The sequence below is a fragment of the Sprattus sprattus genome (genome assembly GCF_963457725.1).
Source record: "Sprattus sprattus genome assembly, chromosome: 2".
Taxonomy (NCBI): domain Eukaryota; kingdom Metazoa; phylum Chordata; class Actinopteri; order Clupeiformes; family Clupeidae; genus Sprattus; species Sprattus sprattus.
In genome coordinates this window covers 33,793,122-33,812,762 of record NC_137921.1, presented here as the reverse complement: position 1 = coordinate 33,812,762, position 19,641 = coordinate 33,793,122, and the positions used below count along the sequence as shown (strand labels likewise).

The following is a 19,641-nucleotide window of genomic DNA, read 5'->3' as shown; positions in this document are numbered from 1 at the left end:
CACCTACTGCTTCTGACACCAGTATATTAATCAAGTGGCAAAAACTATTTGGATAATCTGGTTACACTATAATCTACACAGGGGGCATGGGGGACTTAATTCTATGAACACCCCAAAAAAAAAAAAATCCAAAAATAGAACCCAAATGTGCAGTACCATGCCATACATAACTAGATTACTAAGCATTCATTTTGAAACTAGGGGATCACCCTGGGCTTTCATTTATTTCACCATTCCACAGCAAGTGAGGAGAATGGCCGAAAGGAGCTCTACTGCCATCTATGCTTAAAATATGTCTTTCACCGTTTGTATTTATCAGTGCTTTTCCCCTTAAAGTTTGTAAAACTCACTACTGACTATGCAGGTAAATTAACACAATCTATTCAAATTAGGGTTTACCTGTGTATTTATGGTAAAAGCCTGGAGGTAATCTGCAGATGTTACAAGATTCCAACATGAAACAAAAATACTTCAGAGGTACATTACTTTTAATTTTATCAGTACAATATGGAGGAAAAATAAGTCATGTTCATAGCCTACTTATTTTGACTAAAAACATTAAGAGTGTGACTTTTTCAAGATACCTATACGTCAGTATATAGAATACGTCAAGGATAGTTAAGACATTGTTTCACAGTTGTCATATAGTCTGTTTGAACCACTGAAGTCAGACTTAAAACCATAAAACATTTTACTAGCCTATCCTACGACTATATTAACGTGGCGGGCCAATTTTTCTATGGATTAGAAAGGTTATTTCCACCCCATCACAGGTAGATGGCACTATCATTTTGAGAACTTCTTCATGAAGTGGCGCTGACGGAAACAGTGTGATGTATTTCCGGTGCCTGGAACTTGAAGAAATACAGCGCCTGTTTCCAAATATAATACGAATTTTGCGTATGTTTTAATTTAAGAGTGTACCTTTTTGGTACACGTGATATTTTTGTCAATTACTCACTGTCAGCAATTACCATTGCTTCGCTCTGCTTGAAACATCATCATGGATATTTCGACACCTCCAGAAGGTTCGTAGTGTATGCTTGCCTGAGCTGAACAGGCTACCTAGCGTGCTGATTGATGTGGTTATCTTGATATTGATACCTGCTCTAAACATGGGAAAACATACTCAAAGTTAACTATTCATAAAGCATTGTGTGTCACAGATATCTGCTGTAAAAGTGAAAGTGCGATTACTTCAATTATGTTCCTTTAAGTTTTCATTCAGAATATCACCATAACGTCAGCTACCTATAGCCAATTGGCTAACTCGCTACCTATATTGCCGGCTAACAGCGAAATAAGGCTATTCAACTGTAGCTAGCAGCACAGTGATATCGTTTCACTCGAGTAGTAATTATTAAGCTATTATATGGTTACATGTTGATGGTTCATTTATAACAATAACTATGACTTCATGTCTTTTTAATTTAGTGACGATAGTCAGTTTCATTCAATGCTGGCACATCCTTAAACTTTGTTGCACCCCTCAACACCGTTTCTCTGGGATGACTTACCTGGAGTTTTCATTCACTGCACTTATTAACTTGCTTGTCATCTCACAGACCAAGAACTGAGAAATGTCATCGACAAACTGGCTCAATTTGTAGCTCGCAATGGTCCTGAGTTTGAAAAGATGACCATGGAGAAACAAAAGGATAATCATAAATTTTCCTTCTTATTCGGGGGAGAGTTCTTTGGATACTACAAGTACAAACTTGCCATTGAAACGCAACAGCGTAAGTAACATACACATATCTATGTCAGTTTCTGTGTTGCTCTGCGAAGGTATGGGTAATTGTAACCTAAGAACCTGAGATTGGAAAATAGATTCGATATTATATTGGTGTAACTCCGCCCTGTTGTAAGTTGTATAACGTAACAAATGTTTTGTATTAAAGATATCCCTCTTTCTTCATAGATTCTTCCACACACGAGTGTGAAGAGTATAATTTGGAAGGTATTTACTAAATTATGCCAAGCAATATTAAAGTGAACCCCAAACATATATTTACTGTTTTGCATTAGACATGCTTAAAAATGATATGGGTTCTAATGTTGTTTTTTGTTGGGCTTTAGCTGTGATTGCATATTTGTTTGCATTATGCATGTTTAGGGATCTGATTTGGAATGGGTCACTGATAAAGCATTTAATTTGCAAATGCATTAATTATTTGGTCAGAATAGTCAAATGAGTGTTTTTAGTTGTTTTAATTAATTTGTTATTTTAATGGTGTAAGTCTTTAATCACAGTGAGTTTAGCAGGCTGTTTCTATAGTGGACAATTCATGAACCAAAGTATATAATGTAGAATATGGCAATTGCACTGGTCTGGAGTGTCACAGAGATCCTTGCATGTCATACATTGCAGTATTGCAAAATAGTTTTGGTTAGCAGTTGGCAGTGAGTTCGTATTAGTACATTTTTTATTCTCACATCCACCCTATTATAAATGTTTCTCTGAAGATTCCCTATTAAGTGATAGTTGTAGTCTGTTTTTGTCCATGACTTCCCACGAAGTAAACATGGAATTACACATTGGCTTTCCTGGAGACAAGTGCATGTCACGCAGTGCTGATCCTTCCCCTGATGACTGGCCGTGCTTTGGCGCTTACTTTTAAGTTCCATTTGGTTTGGTCTTTCCGGCCTACTACATTTATGTAGGAATATCTCTGTCCTAAAATCAATTTCATGAGCCCACCTTAAAATGGTAAAGAATATACTCAAAATATCAGCCTTTCCCGTGCAGGAAATAACCCTTGTAGTGATACAACTCTGCTCTGTTGTAGTGATGTGCAAACCCCCTGGGAAGGAGATCCTAGATGTGCCACCACCCATAACCATGCTTCCTCCACCACCCATCCCTCCTGCCACTCCCGCTGTGGACGATCTGATCCAGCAGAGCACGTGGAACCTGCAGCAACAGGAACAGCACCTCAACACACTTAGACAGGCATGCAGACCACATCATAGTCCTGTCACACCTCAAAAAGATTGTAATCTGTTTTTTAGAAGTGTTTGCATGGTGGTGTGGTTGTCACATATTAGATGCTTTTTTATGGTAATACTGGTCAACCAGCTCACTGCTACCATTTTATGGCCATCCCTGGTTCTTGACATGAATTATTGTTGTTATCAGGAGCAAGTGACGGCGGCCATTACTCTGGCCATGGAGCAACAGACGCAGAAGCTGCTTGCTGAGTCTCAGTTGGACATGGGCGAGTTTGAGAACCTTCTACTGCCAATCATCGACACCTGCACAAAAGATGCCATCTCAGTATGTTGCATGAACATGTTATATGACTAATCTGTGTGATGTATGTACACATTCAATATATTTTTGATAACATATGCTTACATGTTATTGGCATACTATTTTCTCAGCACTTCAACACTTGCACTTCCGAGGGGCTGGTTTAGATTGAGATTTTTTGATTTGTATTTTTCTCTTTGGCCGTCTCTCTTAAGGCTGGTAAAAACTGGATGTTCAATAACGCTAAGTCCCCTCCGCACTGCGAGCTGATGTGCTCCTTTCTCCGCAATCGCATCACGGCAGAGACGGCCCACTTTGAACTTCGCCTCCACCTTATCTATCTGACCAACGACGTCCTTCATCACTGGTGCGTCTCTAACCCCTTAGCCTTGTTACTTCATATTGATCCTGTGCTGCTCTGCTCGGCTGATATGCACAAGCAAGCCAAAGTTCTCGGCTAACCTTTGCGGGTGTATAAATGTTTACTGTAATGTAACTTACTTGGATTGAAGGACCCTGCTTAATCATAACATGACTGCCAAATCATGCCACAAGGCTTATATATGTGTATGTGTAGGTGATCCACATGTTTGTTCATGTATATATATGTATGTGTAGGTGATACAGATGTTTGTTCATTTATGTATGGTTGCAGTCAGAGGAAACAGCAGCGAGACCTGCTGGCTGCTCTTCAGAAGGTGGTGGTGCCCATCTACTGCACCAGCTTCCTGGCTGTGGAGGAGGACAAACAGCAGAAAATAACACGGGTACCTTTGGATGACACCCTTCTCTCCTCACTGTCACTGGAATTTGGCTTGTTTTTTGTATGGTGACCAAAAAATCTTGCATTGTGACTTTAACAAATGGTTGATGTTATTTTAGTAGCAGTATTATGTATCAAATAGATTTAACGAATTGTTAGGGTCACGTTGTAGAGTTAGGGATATGCTTTGCACAGAAGACTGACTGCCTGTTTTATATATTACAGTTACTGCAGCTGTGGGAAAAGAATGGTTACTTTGATGACCTCACTATCCAGCAGCTCAAAAACCCAGCTGTGGGTCTGGGTCAGTACCAGGTGAGCTGCTCCACTGTCTGTTCATCCACCACTGTCAATGCGCCCTGTCAAGCTGTGTCAACAATTACAGATCAACAGACCTGACCTGTTATATAATGAATTCCTTGTCAGCTATTAGACGTTTTAAAAAAAGGAAAATTAATTTGAAAGATTTATGACTCAAACAAGGACTTGCTATCTTCGCTCAACAAAAAGGATAATTTAGTGCAAATGTTGATATACAGATACATAAGACAAGATGACGCAGGACTTTTTTTGGTTTTAACGATTTAAAAATGACAAGAGCCAGCAGTCTGCGCACCAGCCTATAATGTGTAATACAGTGCTTTGTTCTGGGACTGTTAATTGATGCCTTCTCCACCCTCCTGCTAACTGAGCTGCTGCTGTCATGTCTCCTCCTCCAGGCCTCGTTGATCACGGAGTACGCTGGCGTGGTGCAGCCCGTCCAGATGGCCTTCCAGCAGCAGATTCAGACCCTCAAGACACAGCATGAGGAATTCATTGCCAACCTGAAGCAGCAGCAGACGGTGGCAGTGGCGGCGGCGGCAGCAGCGGTCGGGCAGCTGACCCCAGCGGACGGAGAAGTAAAGACACAAGGAGCGCCACTTACCTCCCAGCCAGGTGAACCTCACAGACCGAGAGGTACACATGTGCCCTATTCAGGAGGGGGTAGTGGAGGCTAGTTACCACATTAGCGGGTCTTGTACCCTGAGCTACAAAACAAATGTGGCATTTCACATTCAAGTAATCCCACTAGCATGTCCATATTCCAGTTTATCTTGTCTTTCATAATGATATTATCAAGGTAGAAATAGAAACACAAACTGGGATGTGCACACTTGGCCAGTTATCTAACTGGACAGGCCGTTCCAGTTATGCCTGTATTGTAATGTAAACCTGTACCCTTGTTCTTCAATCCCACCAGGTGAGGGTAAGCCCCCTATGGCGGGCCCACCTCCTGGAGATTATGACGGCGCTCCCTCCAGACCCCCAGACTCCTCCAACCCTAGCGGCCCCTCCGACATTCCATCATCCAAGCCTGGCTGGTTCGATCCCCAGCACAACATGCCATCCTGGAACCCACAGCAGCCCGTGAGTCACCTCTTATAAAACCATGTGTTTAGCCTGTAGTTTGTATCTTTGTGTATTTAGTGCTTCAATGAGTAAATATGATGGAAGTAACACAAAGGGCCCTCTCTTCCTGGGAGCCTAGAGACATATGAAGTGTGAGTGTTGACTGAGCTGCAAGTTTATGGAAGAAGTGTGAGTGTTTAATAATGAGTGGGGATAGAAAAATCGATGCAGTGTAATATTGCAATATTACTTTTATTATACTTTATAATATTAATTTAGTTTTGGTACATGCGTCTACTCTGATAACATTCGTTTTGGAGTCCACAAGCTGTTCTTCTCTTGCGTCACAGTCATTAAAAATAGAAATGTTCCTTCTATGTGCTAGGTATCAATAATACACAACTTTTGTCTCGTTCATTTTGACACATTGCCTCTTTATTCATCTTCTCATGCATTTAAAAAAGTTTTTAACTTTTAATATAGTCAGGGTCTCTGTTAGGTTCATCGCCATATTGATAAAATTGAGTAAATGATACGCCTCAGCAAAGCCGGGGAGATTCACATGCAATTTTCAGTCGAAAATATTTGAGGTCTGAGTGGTCTTGAACGCAGCATTATAGGTTATGCTAGACGCTATGTTAAACGCCACACCTCTGCTACCAATGTAATATAGTAAGACACAAAGCTGTGATAATACATTAACACGTATTATAACCACACATTAAGACCATTTTCTATTTATTACTCGTTCACCTCATTCTGAGTAGGATTAAGTAGTTGCAGTTTATAGCAGTCAACACTGATTATATGTTGTTTCAACGTTTAGCCTCCATTCGACCCTACTCAGGCCCCACCGCCCTGTCCCCCGTGGAACAGCCACGAGGGGGGCATGTGGAACGAGCAGAGGGACCCCAGCTGGAGTGGCTCCCGAGATGGGGGCCCTTGGAGCGGCCAGTCCGAGGCCCCTCCCTCCTGGAGCGGCCAGTACGACCAGCCGCCCTGGAGCAACCAGCCGGATCAGCCCCCCTGGGGGGGTCAGAGGGAGCCCCCGTTTAGGATGCAGCGCCCCCCACACTTCAGGGGCCCCTTCCCACCCCACCAGCAGCCCCCGCCGTTCAACCAGCCCCCTCCGCCACACAACTTTGGCCGCTTCCCTCCACGCTTCATGCAGGATGACTTCCCACCACGGCACCACTTTGATAGACCCCCCTACCCCCCACACCGCTTCGATTACCCCCAGGGAGACTTCCAAGGAGGTAAACAACATGCCTTGATTAAGCAGCTAAGTTCAGCATGACTTTCACATGTGTTTCAGTGATCTGACTTCTTGTTTTCCTGCCTCACCCAGACATCGGGCCACCACCACCTCATCACCACCCCAGTCAGAGGATTCCGCCTCCAGGAATGGCTGAACATCCACCGTGGGGGGGCAACCAGCACCCTGACTTCGGTCCTCCGCCCCATGGCTTCAACGGCCAGTCCCCAGTCCACATGAGACGCCCAGCCCCTGCACACGTCAGCCAGGACGACCCCAGTCTAGTGCCCAACGTCCCCTACTTCGACCTGCCAGCTGGCCTGATGGCTCCGTTAGTAAAGGTGCAAATCATCACCAGCTATCAGCTCACTCTGTGGTGCAATCCAGAAACTGTCAAACTACTAATCAAATATTTATGGCTGATTTAGTTTGGTCCTGTACATTTTAAGGTCTGAATGTTTAAATGCTCAATACATTCACCTTGTGGCCTATATTAAAGTTGTTTTCTTTATCTGCCTCTTGTAGCTAGAAGACCATGACTACAAGGCTCTGGATCCCAAAGACATCCGACTCCCACCACCCATGCCCCCTAGCGAGCGGCTCCTAGCTGCAGTAGAGGCCTTCTACAGCCCCCCGTCACACGACCGACCCAGAAACAGGTATTACTAGAACACTATGCTGGACATACTGTATGTACGTCACGCACTGTAGCTCTTCAATATACTGAGTAGTAATTAATGAGAGGTCTCCCAGTTGCAATATTATTCAAATGTTGGTATACGAAAGTAGGATTTCTCTCCCATTCAGGTTAGCCATCTGCAGTCTGTTTCTCCATTATTATTTTTTTAGTGAGGGGTGGGAACAGAATGGCCTGTACGAGTTCTTCAGAGCAAAGATGAGAGCGAGGAGGAAAAAGGAACAAGAGAAACGCAGCACGTAAGGAGAAGCTTTTAGGCTGTGTCTCATTGCACATTCTCACTCTTCTCTTATTCTCTCTCACTGGCATTAACTCTTTTTTCGGTTTCATCTCCTTTCCCTCAGCATGCGAGGCAGCCATTCCCGCAGTCGTTCTCACAGCAGGGGGCGCTCTTCGTCACGTTCTAGTTCTAGGTCTTCCAAGTCCTCACGGTCCTACTCCAGGTCCCGTTCCCGCTCCCGCTCCAGATCCTACTCTCGATCCAGATCCAGGTACACACACTTAAAGCCAGTTCCTCAGGCTTTTACAGATTCCCTACATGGAAGAGCCCTCAGAAAATGTACAAAACCTCTGAAGGGTTGTTTGGAAATGATGCCAGATTTCACCTGCTTTAAACATTACCTTTCCCACAGAGGCTCTTTTTTGGGTTAAATATGTTTTTTTTTTTTTCTTCAGCCTTTGTTTTAAAGAATGATTGAGTACATTTGAGATAGGTTGTAAAGGTTGAGTTGAAATGAAATGCTTGTGTGTGCAGAAGCAGAAGTCGGTCACACTCGTCGCGCAGTCGTTCCCGGTCCCGGTCTCACTCCCGATCACCAGACAAGAAACACCAGGCCGGTGTGCCCGGTGTGCCCGGTGTGCCCGCTGTGAAATCTCGCAGCCCCACTCCCCCGTAAGTCTACCGTCAAAGTCCTCTATGTGTGAGGGATGAGTCCATATTTTTTGATTAGGTTGTGACATTTTTAAATAAATATCAAGACTCAAGGTATACTATTATTATATGACCGCAATCTATTTCATGGTTTCTTAACAGCTCGACGTCTGGCCTTGGTACAGGGGCATCGGTGCCCGTGGATTCGCGGCTCGGGGAGGAGAACAAGGGGCATCAGATGCTCATGAAGATGGGTAAGACTGGGGTGGGACTGTGTGACATCATTGTGTGTTTTGTGTGTGTGTTTTGTGTAGTTGGTGTGTGTGTGTGTGTGTGTGTGTGGTGGTTTTTGTTTGTGTGTGTGTGTGTGTGTGTGTGTTGTAGACTTGAGGTTGCTAGTAGTGTGAAACTGGGACTGGCAAACAAATGATTCACCTGAGCATCTTCTGTGTGTGTATGAGTGGACACATCACTGTTGCCCTTCACGGTCTGGGTCAAGCTTAGTTGTCTTTTTGTGGGTCTATTTGTGCTGTTTGTTGTGGGTGTATATGTGCTATTTTGTGAGTTCATTACTCTTTCTGAACACAGGGATTAAAGCATTCCGGCACCGTGCCGGATTTCCGGCGTGTGGCGTTTGGCTGCGGAAAAAAAGTCTAATATAATTATATATATATATATATATATATATATATATATATATATATATATATATTTTTTTTTTTTTAACACACGTCTCGATATCATCACCATTACTTTCGAGTTTATGAGTTCGTCTGCCAATGATATGAAAGGAGCACAACTTTCAGGCGCTCAAAATAACATTATTAGCCAATCAGAAGTAGATTGGGGCGGGTCTTGTGAAAATGTGCTTTCAGCACCGGCTTTTCTATATGGCTCTGCCTTATGCTACGTAGAGACAAACGTAGAGATACTGTCACACCGAAGCAGAGTAAATTCAAGAATCCTTGGGATGATGCCCTCCTAGTTGATAAAGGATTGAAAAATACATGGCGCTGGGCATGGATAGAAGAGATGGGGAAGGACGGTAAGCCTTTTGGTAGCCGGTGTAAGAAGTTAAGAGAAGCAGGTGCTCTCTTGAGCTCAAGAAAGCTTCTGTATGCAACTAGCGGGGGAAAAGTGCTTCCAGTGCTTCCACTTCATCACCCGCTCATAGAGCAGTTCGCGCTATCCAACACACAACGCTTTTACAACCACATCTGATGTACCAGCATCAATAACTGACCGTTAATGTGCCCTGAAATACGCTTGTGTACGTTCATCGCAGAACACAATCTGTCTTCCAGGCTCGCCCAACCCCTGTTGAATATGCCAAAAAATCGCTGAAGTCAAAATTGCTTTGAATAAACTGTCATGTTTTTCTTAAATGTCGACAAATTCACCAACAACAACATAGACAATGTCCTCGTTCGTTTTTTGGATGAAGATGACAATGCATTCAAAACGTAACACTTGCCAGGCAGGAACATGAATATAGCCAATGCCTCAGCACTTACTGCTAGAATAAAATATGTACATTTTAATTTACGATTATTTCTTTTGAACAAAGTAATTATGGAACTGTTGCAATATAAATCTGTATTATCTACGTGTATTATCTACACTGTTGCACTTCAACGGTTTAAAAAGTGGATCACTGTCCTTTTTCATAGATCCTCAATGAAATGGTTGCAAATCAAATCTTCTTCCACTGACTGAATTTCACATACCCTTATAACATGTCACCTTATGATTGTAGGTCATCTTGAAAGGACAAAGCTTAGCAGCAAAACTTGATATCAAGAGAAATCGTAAATGCTACATGTGTTAGTACCATATTGTAGTGAGGTGGAGTACTATTGCTGACCTTCTTGGGATTGCAGTTTCAAAAGTCCCACCATAATCTGCCATCATTCATTTCTAAATGTTTTTTTGTTTTTTTTGACCCTGTAAATGTGTGCACCACCGGACCACACACCCCCTCGCACTCAACCACATTCAAAAAAAGTTCAGGCACAGGATTTTTTTTTGCTTTAAACCCTGTGAACAGGTTGGAGTGGTTCTGGAGGACTCGGAGCCAAGGAGCAGGGCATCCAGGACCCCATCAAAGGGGGAGATATACGGGACAAGTGGGACCAGTACAAGGGCGTAGGGGTATCGCTGGATGACCCATATGAGAACTACCGCAGGAACAAAAGCTACAACTTTGTGGCCCGGATGAAAGCCAGAGAAGAAGGTACGGGACCTTCTGGTAGGAGCCTCTTTTTTGATTTTTGGAAAACGATGAAACTGATTTATTTCAAGCCAAAGCATCTGTCTCTGATTTACACCCTAGTTAAGAACTTTAACCAGTTTATAGAATTATATTTGGAATAAGGAAATAAAATGGTTACCAACCTGTTTTGATTGCCCCCAATGCTTGATCATTTGGAGATTGCTGTTCCATGAACAACTAGTGTTCTGGGAAATTATATGAGTGTATTTAAACTTTAACATGCCCCCTCATTTTACTTCACAGTCAATCGAGAACCGCAGGAGCCTCCACCAACAGAATGATGAAAATCATCAATTTCAACCCCATCCATTTTTTTTAAGCCTGAACACTGGTACAGTTGTCATTCATGAATGTCCCCCCCTCTTGCGCTTGTGCTGAATGACACGGAACTTGTGTAAAAAAAAAAAAAAAAAAAATGACTTTTGTGTTGTAGTATTCAGTTTTCTAGTTAAAAGCCGTAGTGGAAAGAAGATGTTTTAAACCCATGTATTCACATCAGGATTTCACCCTAGTAATTCCACAAAACGACAAATAAAAATATTTTTAAAATCATGCATCATGTGTTTGAAGTTCTTGCATCAGAGCTCAAAGGAATTAAACAACACCTCAACGTAAAATACATCATTTTATAATAAAACATTTCAATGGCACAAATGGCATTCATTTCTTGGCATCTAGTGTCTTCTACAGGTAGTGATATTCTCTCATCTCCTGTTGCACTTCCTCCAAGGCCTTTTCCATCGAGAGTTTGGGAGATCTATGTTTGCGTATGAACTAGAGAAGAAAATGTGGTAATTATTAGCAAGCATTCAATTTAGCTCGGCAGCAAGATTCTGGTCAGTGATTATTTCTTTGAAATACTGTGGTTAAAAAATACATACATCTTAACACATGTTAAAACCAAGATAGACACGTGTCCGTCTTTCTTACCTCTTTTGTGTCCTCTAGAGTCGTGTACTTGTAGTCTGGAGGCTCCAGGGACTGTAGCAAGGAGCTGTACAGATGTCGGCTGGACTCTATGAAGTGCCTGGTCATAGCCAGTTGCTGCTTCAGCATGTCATTGAGGGCTGCCTCAACCGGCCTCTGGGAGGTCAATGCTGAGAAAGCAATCATATCAGTCGCTGATTAGTGGAATACTACCAGCTGTCTCCTGCCATTACCCATCTACCGCTTAGAAAACTCAAGAGGACTGTTCGCCTACATCTTGCATTTAAGGAAGACAAGTGTCACCTCCAAAGTGGACAAACATTTTCAAAACTAAAACTTCAGACATACCTTCAAGAACCTCTGCACTGACTGTGTAGCGTGCCACAGGCGTAGGATCCATGTAAGTGGAGGCCAGCACATCCATTCCTAAAACATGAACCACAAAAGATCACTTCTAACCAACTGGTGTGTCTGCAATGATATTAAAACTAAAGTGGGGATGCATGACTTACCTGACGGCCAGGTGAGGGCTGGTCCCTTCTCAGTCTGAACTGCAGCCTCTTTTACATGACGTCTGTGAGGCACACTGGTGGGAGTGAGTGTGTCTGACCGAGAATAAGAGGAATATGACCTGGAGAAGGAATCTTTACTCTTGCCATCATATGACTCAAAAGACTTTCTTTTGTCCTTTTCTGATCCATCTTCCGGGGAGTTTGTGTCCCTCTGTGAGAGACTGTAGTGAATGTGATCGTCAGACTGATCCTCAGCAGCCTCTGATACTTTGTCGTCATCCGTCAGGTGCTCTGGTATCTCGCTTACGCTCTTGTAAGTTGCCTCTGACTTGATATCACTCTCAAAATCACTTTCATATTCCACTGCATCCTCCTCAGGTGGGTCTTCTGGGAGAAAGTCATCCAATGTGCGCTCACTAGTATCTTCAACTGTGTCGTCTCCTGTGCCTGTATCCTGGGCAACACCAATCTGTATCTACATACAAAGATGTCACAAACTAAAGGATATCACAATTCAATTTTATTTATATAGCGCCATAACAATACAATCGCCTCTAGGCGCTTTACAGAGCCCAGAGCCTGAACCCCCCTCAAATGTTTGTGAAATGTTCACCAAGTCATTGAAAGACACTAATACAGCAATTTAATCACGAACCCTCTCCTTTGAGGATGCAGGTAGTCCTAAGGGTTCAGCAGGAATCAAATCATCCAAGGTCATGACGTTAAACTTGACAGCTGAAAAAAAAACAGCAAAATGGGGCACTCTGTTGGAGCAAACCAATGAACACCTGCAACAGCTATGTTTATGATAGTGAGTTCTGTCTTACCATCAGAGGCTGCACTTATCTGGCTGGAAGTGTCATTAGTATCTGTGAAAAGCTCCTCCAGGGACCTAATCTCATTGTTTACTGAAGCAGATGACCGTGACTGAGAGGGGCGAAGGAACCTGACTTTTGGAGACCTCCTACTAGATGTCTTAATGTTCGGGGGCGATGGAGATGGAGAATACACAATCGACACACTTCTCAGAGAGTGTACTGGGCTGGCCTGCTCACTAGAGGGCGCTAGTGGGGTCCTTCGTCTGATAGTGTCTGAGACTTGCACAGTTGTGGGGGTCTTCTTGTGGATACTTTTCCTGTAAGACTAACACAATAATAGGAAAATTGCTGAAAACATCAAAAATGCAACCATGTGTGTATCAAAAATGAGTAGCTGGTCTTGTATTATCAAAGATATTTTAGAAACTTGGAGTACCTTGGGTCCGGGACTTTCCGCTGAAGAATTGAGATACTCCCCCAAAAGCCTTTCCATATCCTCTTCATCACTGTCTAAACTAACACCTTTACTGTGAACCCTTGACGGAGGAGCTTTGGCAGCTATATGTGGGACGTGGCTTTGTTTACTTTGTTCTGGAACAGATGAAGTCAGTTTATTCTTGAGATAACGTACACCTTTCATACTGAGGTCACTACTGGAATTGGCAGAAAGAGGGTCCTCCTGAGGAGCTGGCGGGCCAGGACTTGTAGTCTGTGCATAACTACCCTCTTTTCGGTGCCTGAAATGCTCCTCAAGCTGAGCAAATCGGCTTAATGCTGCACTTTGGGACCGTCGCTGAGGTGTCCGTATAGGCTTCTCCATCGACAGGCGTTGTGAACTCGGTGCTGAAGATTGTCTGTCGGCGTTCGAAGGCTTTTTTAAGAACCTAGAGCCACCACCGACTCTAGATCTCTCTATTAGCTCATTCTCCACAAGTGCTTTGTTTGGAGGCGCGACATTATCTTTATGATCTTCACTATTTAGGTCTGAGGAGATGTCGCTCAAGTCTTGGAACTCCATTTGCCTACCAGGCAACATGCTTTTCAGATTTATGTTGGTTTGAGATGACGCATTTTCCTGTGTGTGAAAGATGCCGTTTGGGTTATTTCATTCTCTTATTGTTTTGACATATCAACCAAAGTAACTCTAATTCAACAGGCTATATATGCCCAATAGTCAGACATGTATTCACACACACACACACACACACACACCGACAGCTACTTACATTTATTTTTGAATCTCCAGCACTTGCAACTTTTTTCGCCGCGAGCTGAGCCATTGCTCTGTCGAGCGCCGAGCTTCTGCTACCTCCCTGCTTCCACATCTTGAGACGGTCTGCCTTTCTCAATGCATCAACAACAACAAGCCCTATTTTCACATTCTATGTTAGAATCATCCCGATGCTAGCAGGCTTCCAAATAAAGTCGGTCGGACGCTCATGTTTGACTTGTGTCGACGGGTTTCATTCATACTTTCAAAGTCATACTTTGAGGTTTGTGAAGAAGTGATAACACATCTAATACATGTTTCTCGTAACACGATTTTAACCTATAGGAGAGTTTTGTAGTTTTATAGCCAGAGATCACAACATATTCTACATAGTAAACAGAGATTGTGGTTAATGTGGCGCAGATGTGGCGTCCTTCGCAACCATGGCCAATACGCACTTTGATGACTACTTCATCATGCGCCACATGGCGACGGCATGTCATAAGGTTCATTCATCCCGTTTTATTCCAACGCATAAAAGGTGGATAGGTGGAAATAATGTCGATTTACAATATGGTTACTTATGCTACAGGCCTTGTAGTCTGTCTCGTAACCTATATTTAGTATGAAATATGGACTGCTGTTGTTGGAACTGAATATTAAGATCAATCAAGTAGGCCTAGTGAATCTAATTATATTCAGTCAACGATTTTGATGTCAGGTTCAGTATTTGCCTTTCATATTTCAGTACGATTTCTTTTTATTATTATTTTGATTCGTACAAACTTTAATTCGTACAAAATACTAGTCTAAGTTTTGTTGACAGGAAAATCGCAATGAATGAGATGATTTAAAAAAAAAAAAAAAAGATGCGCTGTCATATCTTCTGACAACCCGTGGTCTCGTGTCATTGGTTAAGCATCAGACCAATCGATTTCAGCCATCTGTGCTGGAACCGGACTAAGCAACATCTTCCAAATATCCTCACCATCTCAGTGTTTATTTATATTTTCTATCAGCATAGTGCAAACAAAATCACCTGCACGTCGGAGAAGTGCAAGCATGCGACCTACTTTGGCATTGTTTGCATTACTTGGATTATTAGCTACCACAGATGCTACTGTTTTCTTCAAAGAGCAATTTCTGGATGGAGGTACATGGTGCATGACTGAAGTAGACACATTTTATGGAGAAGCGCTAGCACAATCTTAATGTGTTATTATTAATATAAGAAAGACACAATCATAAAAACACAATTATGCACCGGTAAAGTGATTTGGTAACGCATGTAGCCTTACGTACACGCATTCATGAATTAGTAGGCCTACATACATGAATGATTTGCATCTCAATTTCTGTTTAGAATTAGCCATAGTAACTTGGCGATATTGTCAAAGCAGATAGTCAAGTGGAAATATAAAATATAATACACTGTTTATGTATTGGCACAATTGAATGTCCTGAAATAATTATTCAGTTTTCTACAACTGAGGGTGACAATGTATGGCAGTGTAGTATGGGACAGTGCAACATGTAACTGTATTAGTATGCACTGGATTCTATCTATACTTCCTTTTTTCTTCTCATCTCTTCACAGATGGATGGAAGACTCGTTGGGCGGTATCTAAACACAAGTCTGACTATGGCCAGTGGAAACTAACTGCAGGGAAGTTTTATGGAGATCCTGAAAAGGACAAAGGTAACTGTATTCATTCAGAGTAATAATTTGCATCAACAATGATAATTAAATTGGTACATTTTGTGTTCGAATGTTTATTTTGACCACTTCCACCAATTTACCTGTGAAATATGAGGACATTGGCATCATGCAAACCATCATTTTAAATTTTCATTCTTCCTGCTTTTTTGTGTGTGTCCACAGGCCTTCAAACTAATCAGGATGCTCACTTTTATTCCATCTCAAGTCGTTTTGAACCTTTCAGCAATGAGGGTAAAGCTCTTGTAGTGCAGTTTACGGTTAAACACGAACAACAAATAGATTGTGGTGGTGGATACGTGAAGCTGTTCCCAGCTGACTTGAACCAAGCAGATATGCACGGAGACTCCAAATACTACATTATGTTTGGTAAGTTCGGCAGGTAATTTCCTTTGAACAACTAATATCTAACAATGCTTTTTTGTCTTGACTGTAATTCATGTTTCACCTGGCTTTTTTTTTCACAGGCCCTGATATCTGTGGCTACGGCACCAAAAAAGTTCATGTCATTTTCAACTACAAGGGACAGAACCGACTCATAAAGAAAGAAGTCAAAGCAAGAGTAAATATCAATGGTTTTACTATCAACATTTACTAATAAATAGTCCAGTGAAATTAATTTGCAGATGCCAGTGGAAATGGGGAGTGGAAATACAACCAGCTGCTGCTGTATTGCAAACACGTACTGTACCTTGGCTTTGACGTTTACATCATGTAATGTCATGTCATTTAGAAAAACCCTTTGTTTAAAGTTATGTGTCGCACACAAAGGGAATACATTCCTGTTATGGTATGATGTAATGAAGTGTAAGTGGGATGCTATCATCTTGTTTCATCAGAACTGAATTGTTACCTTAATGCTTGAACCTTAGGATGACGAACACACCCACCTGTATACTCTGATTGTGAGACCTGACCAGACTTATGAAGTCAAAGTTAACAATGAGAAGCTGGAATGGGGAAGCCTTGAGGTCGACTGGGATTTTCTGCCTCCCAAAACGATCAAGGACCCAGATGCCAAGAAACCTGAGGATTGGGATGATCATGTCACAATAGATGACCCAGAGGATGCAAAACCAGAGGTCAGTAAGGTTGCGCAAATATTCCTGTATTTTGTCATTATTTTAATGTGAAACTGCATGACTGTCAATATGGAGCAATATTGCAAATTATTACTGCAGGCAGTAATCAATGAGACATTGTTATCAGGACTGGGACAAGTCTGAAAATATTCCTGATCCTGATTCCAAGAAGCCAGAAGACTGGGATGAAGAAATGGATGGGGAGTGGGAGCCACCCATGATCCCTAACCCAGAGTACAAGGTGCACATTACGTGCCATATCCCTTCATGCTGAAAGTCTGTGTAAACATTTCTAAAAAATCGAAGACATTGAATTTCTACTTCAGACAAGACTTTTGTAAATCCTGAATCTTCAAATGAGTGCTTTGATATACTGTATGTATACTTAATAAAACGAAACAGTAATTGGTTATTCTATCATCCTGTCTGTTTCAGGGAGAATGGATGCCAAAGCAGATTGATAATCCCAACTACAAAGGCAACTGGGTGCATCCTGAAGCTGACAACCCCGACTACACGCCTGATAGCACCATTTACAAGTTTGACAACATTGGAGTGATTGGCCTTGATTTGTGGCAGGCACGTTTTCACCATCATCATTCTCAGTGTCTCTGTAATGGTGAAACTTAAAAGTGTTGAGCTAAGTTCTTTGTAGACCATTGTGAATTTCCTGTGAACTTGACCACACATATATACTGTACTATTACATTATTACAGTGAGGAAGTAGAGCATGTGACAAGCCTCAGGAAAGCTTAGAAAAAGCTGTATATATTGTACACGCAATCATATGTGGGACAATGTATTTTGGAATGATATTCCGGTTTCTCTTTTGTAGGTTAAATCTGGGACCATTTTTGACAATTTCATCATTACTGATGATGTAAAGGCAGCAGATGATTTTGCAAGAGAGACCTGGGGAGTCACAAAGGTAATTTGTTTTTACTGTTCAAATGGATGCCACTATATGTAATGTAAATCAAGGCGCGAAAACCTTTTTGATACAGTTGAAATTGGGCTCAGACATTTTTGTTTCTAATGCTTCACGATGTTTATAGGGGCCTGAAAAGAAAATGAGGGAGCAGCAGCTGGAGGAGGAGAGGAAACACAGGGAGGAAAAGAGCAACACGGATAACATTAAAGAAGAGGGTAAGGATGCTGGTGGAGATCACGATGGCGGTGATGAAGATGAGGAAGGCCTTGATGAAGTAGGTGAAGAGGAGGAGGAGGAAGAGGAGAATGAGCTCGATGAGGAGACTGCAGGTGAGACCAGTCCACTCGAGGAGGAAGACGAGGAGGAAGACGAGGACGTCCCTGCTAAAGATGAACTCTAAAAAATGTTCACCCTCTGTCTTATCTCCCGGGGCTGTTTAGCCACTGGGGAAAAGCCACAGCACCCTTTTCTGTTTTTCAGCCTTTGGGAATAAGAGGGTAGACCAGGCAATATTTGCCTTACTAAAGGTTTCGTGTTTTGGGATCCTGTTGTTCTGTCCTTTTACTTGAAACGCCATTTGTTCTGTGTTTGGGATAGGTTTAGTGCTTCTCCTACACCCTTTGAGTTGAAAAAGTATTGGGCTAAATTGAAGTTTTGATTTGCACTTTTAAGTTATTTATTTAAGATTGATTTAGTGTTTACTTATTTTATCTAAATACTGCTGTAATATGTAATGATCTCCCTGTCTCTCGGAACAGAAGCTTCTCTAGCTTATTGGTGCCAGTCAGTATTTGCTATGAGGACTAATAGTAACCTAATTTACATAATAAACAAAACTCGGATCTAAGTAAGAATTCATATCTAATTGGTACTTGCATGGCTGCCTATGTTTGTGTTTTATTTTAGTCCAGGCTCATGTGAACATTGTGGGCATTTTGATTCGACTTCCACTAATTTTGAAGTTTTCTAAATTTCATTCTGGAACATTGCATTGTGAAAATTGCATTGCACACTGAGAGAATAAAAATAATGGCCTATTCTATAATTTTAAAGTGATGACTTCAGGAATATTTTTGGATATTAATTATCTATGAAAAGCTTTTGTTAATAATTAATAAAAGTCAATATTACAATACCATACACCCTTAATGAGGTCAGTTGACATAATTGCTGTGTTATCAGGTGTTGATAACATGCATAGAATAATGCAATGCTATTTAACCTATTTACCTGTCACACTGCAGAGGATTCAGCGTTAGTTCCACGACAATTCCTGCATAAATGATCGAGCACAATTGCATGTTATGTCAAATACACTTCCTCAGAACCAGTGGCGGCGCCAGAGATTTTTTTCTGGTGGTGCTATGGGGGTGCTCGGCGTTTTACTGAGGGTGCTATGAATTTAGGGTGATAGCATATGAGTCTCATTTTTCTCTACTACAACACCTCCCCACCATATCATCACATATGTTTAGACGTTTGATCTCTAACGCGTCTTTGGGGTACATAAAAAGCGTCATTCAAATCGATCGTATTATTATTATCATTAGGCTACTTCTGACGGACGCGCACAAAGCTGCGTTCATCTCCGACGGTCAAAATGGATGCAGCATGTTATAGATAACGTAATCCCAAATACTTCACTTACTTCAGTGTCTGGATTAAAGTTTGCGCCAGATGACTACCAGATCACCACTACCATACGACAAATTAAACTAAACATACCAAGTTCAATACACTTCTAACTAAAGACGGCAGATTAGAATATCAGATAGAATTAACTAGAATTAAAAAAGGCAAAGAGTCAGAAATGCTTTCAAAAAGTGTAGGCTATATTATTTTAGGTCACAATCAATAAAAACATGAATGAGACCAAACAGTAGAAACCACAATAATAAGAGATCAAAAAGTGTATCAAAAAGTGCGCACAAAACTATGCTTAA

At 41.8% G+C, this 19,641-nt stretch overlaps 3 protein-coding genes across 5 annotated transcripts; 2 read left to right on the top strand and 1 right to left on the bottom strand.

Moving 5' to 3' along the window:
• The first annotated feature begins 863 nt into the window (after positions 1-863).
• On the top strand, positions 864-11,013 carry cherp (calcium homeostasis endoplasmic reticulum protein). Of its 3 annotated transcripts, none has more exons than XM_080857805.1 (19): positions 864-1,028; positions 1,566-1,739; positions 1,922-1,960; positions 2,790-2,953; positions 3,140-3,277; positions 3,469-3,620; positions 3,909-4,020; positions 4,242-4,331; positions 4,736-4,952; positions 5,257-5,423; positions 6,253-6,661; positions 6,754-7,001; positions 7,186-7,319; positions 7,510-7,596; positions 7,702-7,848; positions 8,112-8,249; positions 8,391-8,482; positions 10,276-10,476; positions 10,744-11,013. In XM_080857805.1, exons 1-19 carry the CDS (start codon positions 1,004-1,006, stop codon positions 10,779-10,781), a joined length of 2,772 nt encoding a protein of 923 aa, XP_080713931.1. In that variant the 5' UTR covers positions 864-1,003; the 3' UTR covers positions 10,782-11,013. The 3 variants fall into 3 exon arrangements, with proteins under 3 accessions (XP_080713931.1, XP_080713930.1, XP_080713929.1); XM_080857804.1 differs by having other exon boundaries at positions 6,232-6,661; positions 10,276-10,461; XM_080857803.1 differs by having other exon boundaries at positions 6,232-6,661.
• Positions 11,014-11,184: 171 nt separating this feature from the next.
• cUnh19orf44 (chromosome Un C19orf44 homolog) lies at positions 11,185-14,082 on the bottom strand (the record flags this gene model as incomplete). The annotated part of the gene is made up of 8 exons (XM_080833101.1): positions 11,185-11,274; positions 11,431-11,597; positions 11,776-11,853; positions 11,940-12,414; positions 12,595-12,674; positions 12,767-13,082; positions 13,194-13,832; positions 13,984-14,082. 8 exons carry the CDS (start codon positions 14,080-14,082, stop codon positions 11,185-11,187), a joined length of 1,944 nt encoding a protein of 647 aa, XP_080689227.1.
• A 947-nt stretch (positions 14,083-15,029) lies between these two features.
• Positions 15,030-18,214, top strand: LOC308383036 (calreticulin-like; the record flags this gene model as incomplete). The annotated part of the gene is made up of 9 exons (XM_080860621.1): positions 15,030-15,120; positions 15,565-15,666; positions 15,850-16,053; positions 16,152-16,246; positions 16,557-16,766; positions 16,894-17,007; positions 17,202-17,345; positions 17,603-17,695; positions 17,823-18,214. The coding sequence occupies 9 exons, from the start codon at positions 15,030-15,032 to the stop codon at positions 18,096-18,098; spliced, it is 1,329 nt and encodes a 442-aa protein (XP_080716747.1). The 3' UTR covers positions 18,099-18,214.
• Between the last annotated feature and the right edge of the window lie 1,427 nt (positions 18,215-19,641).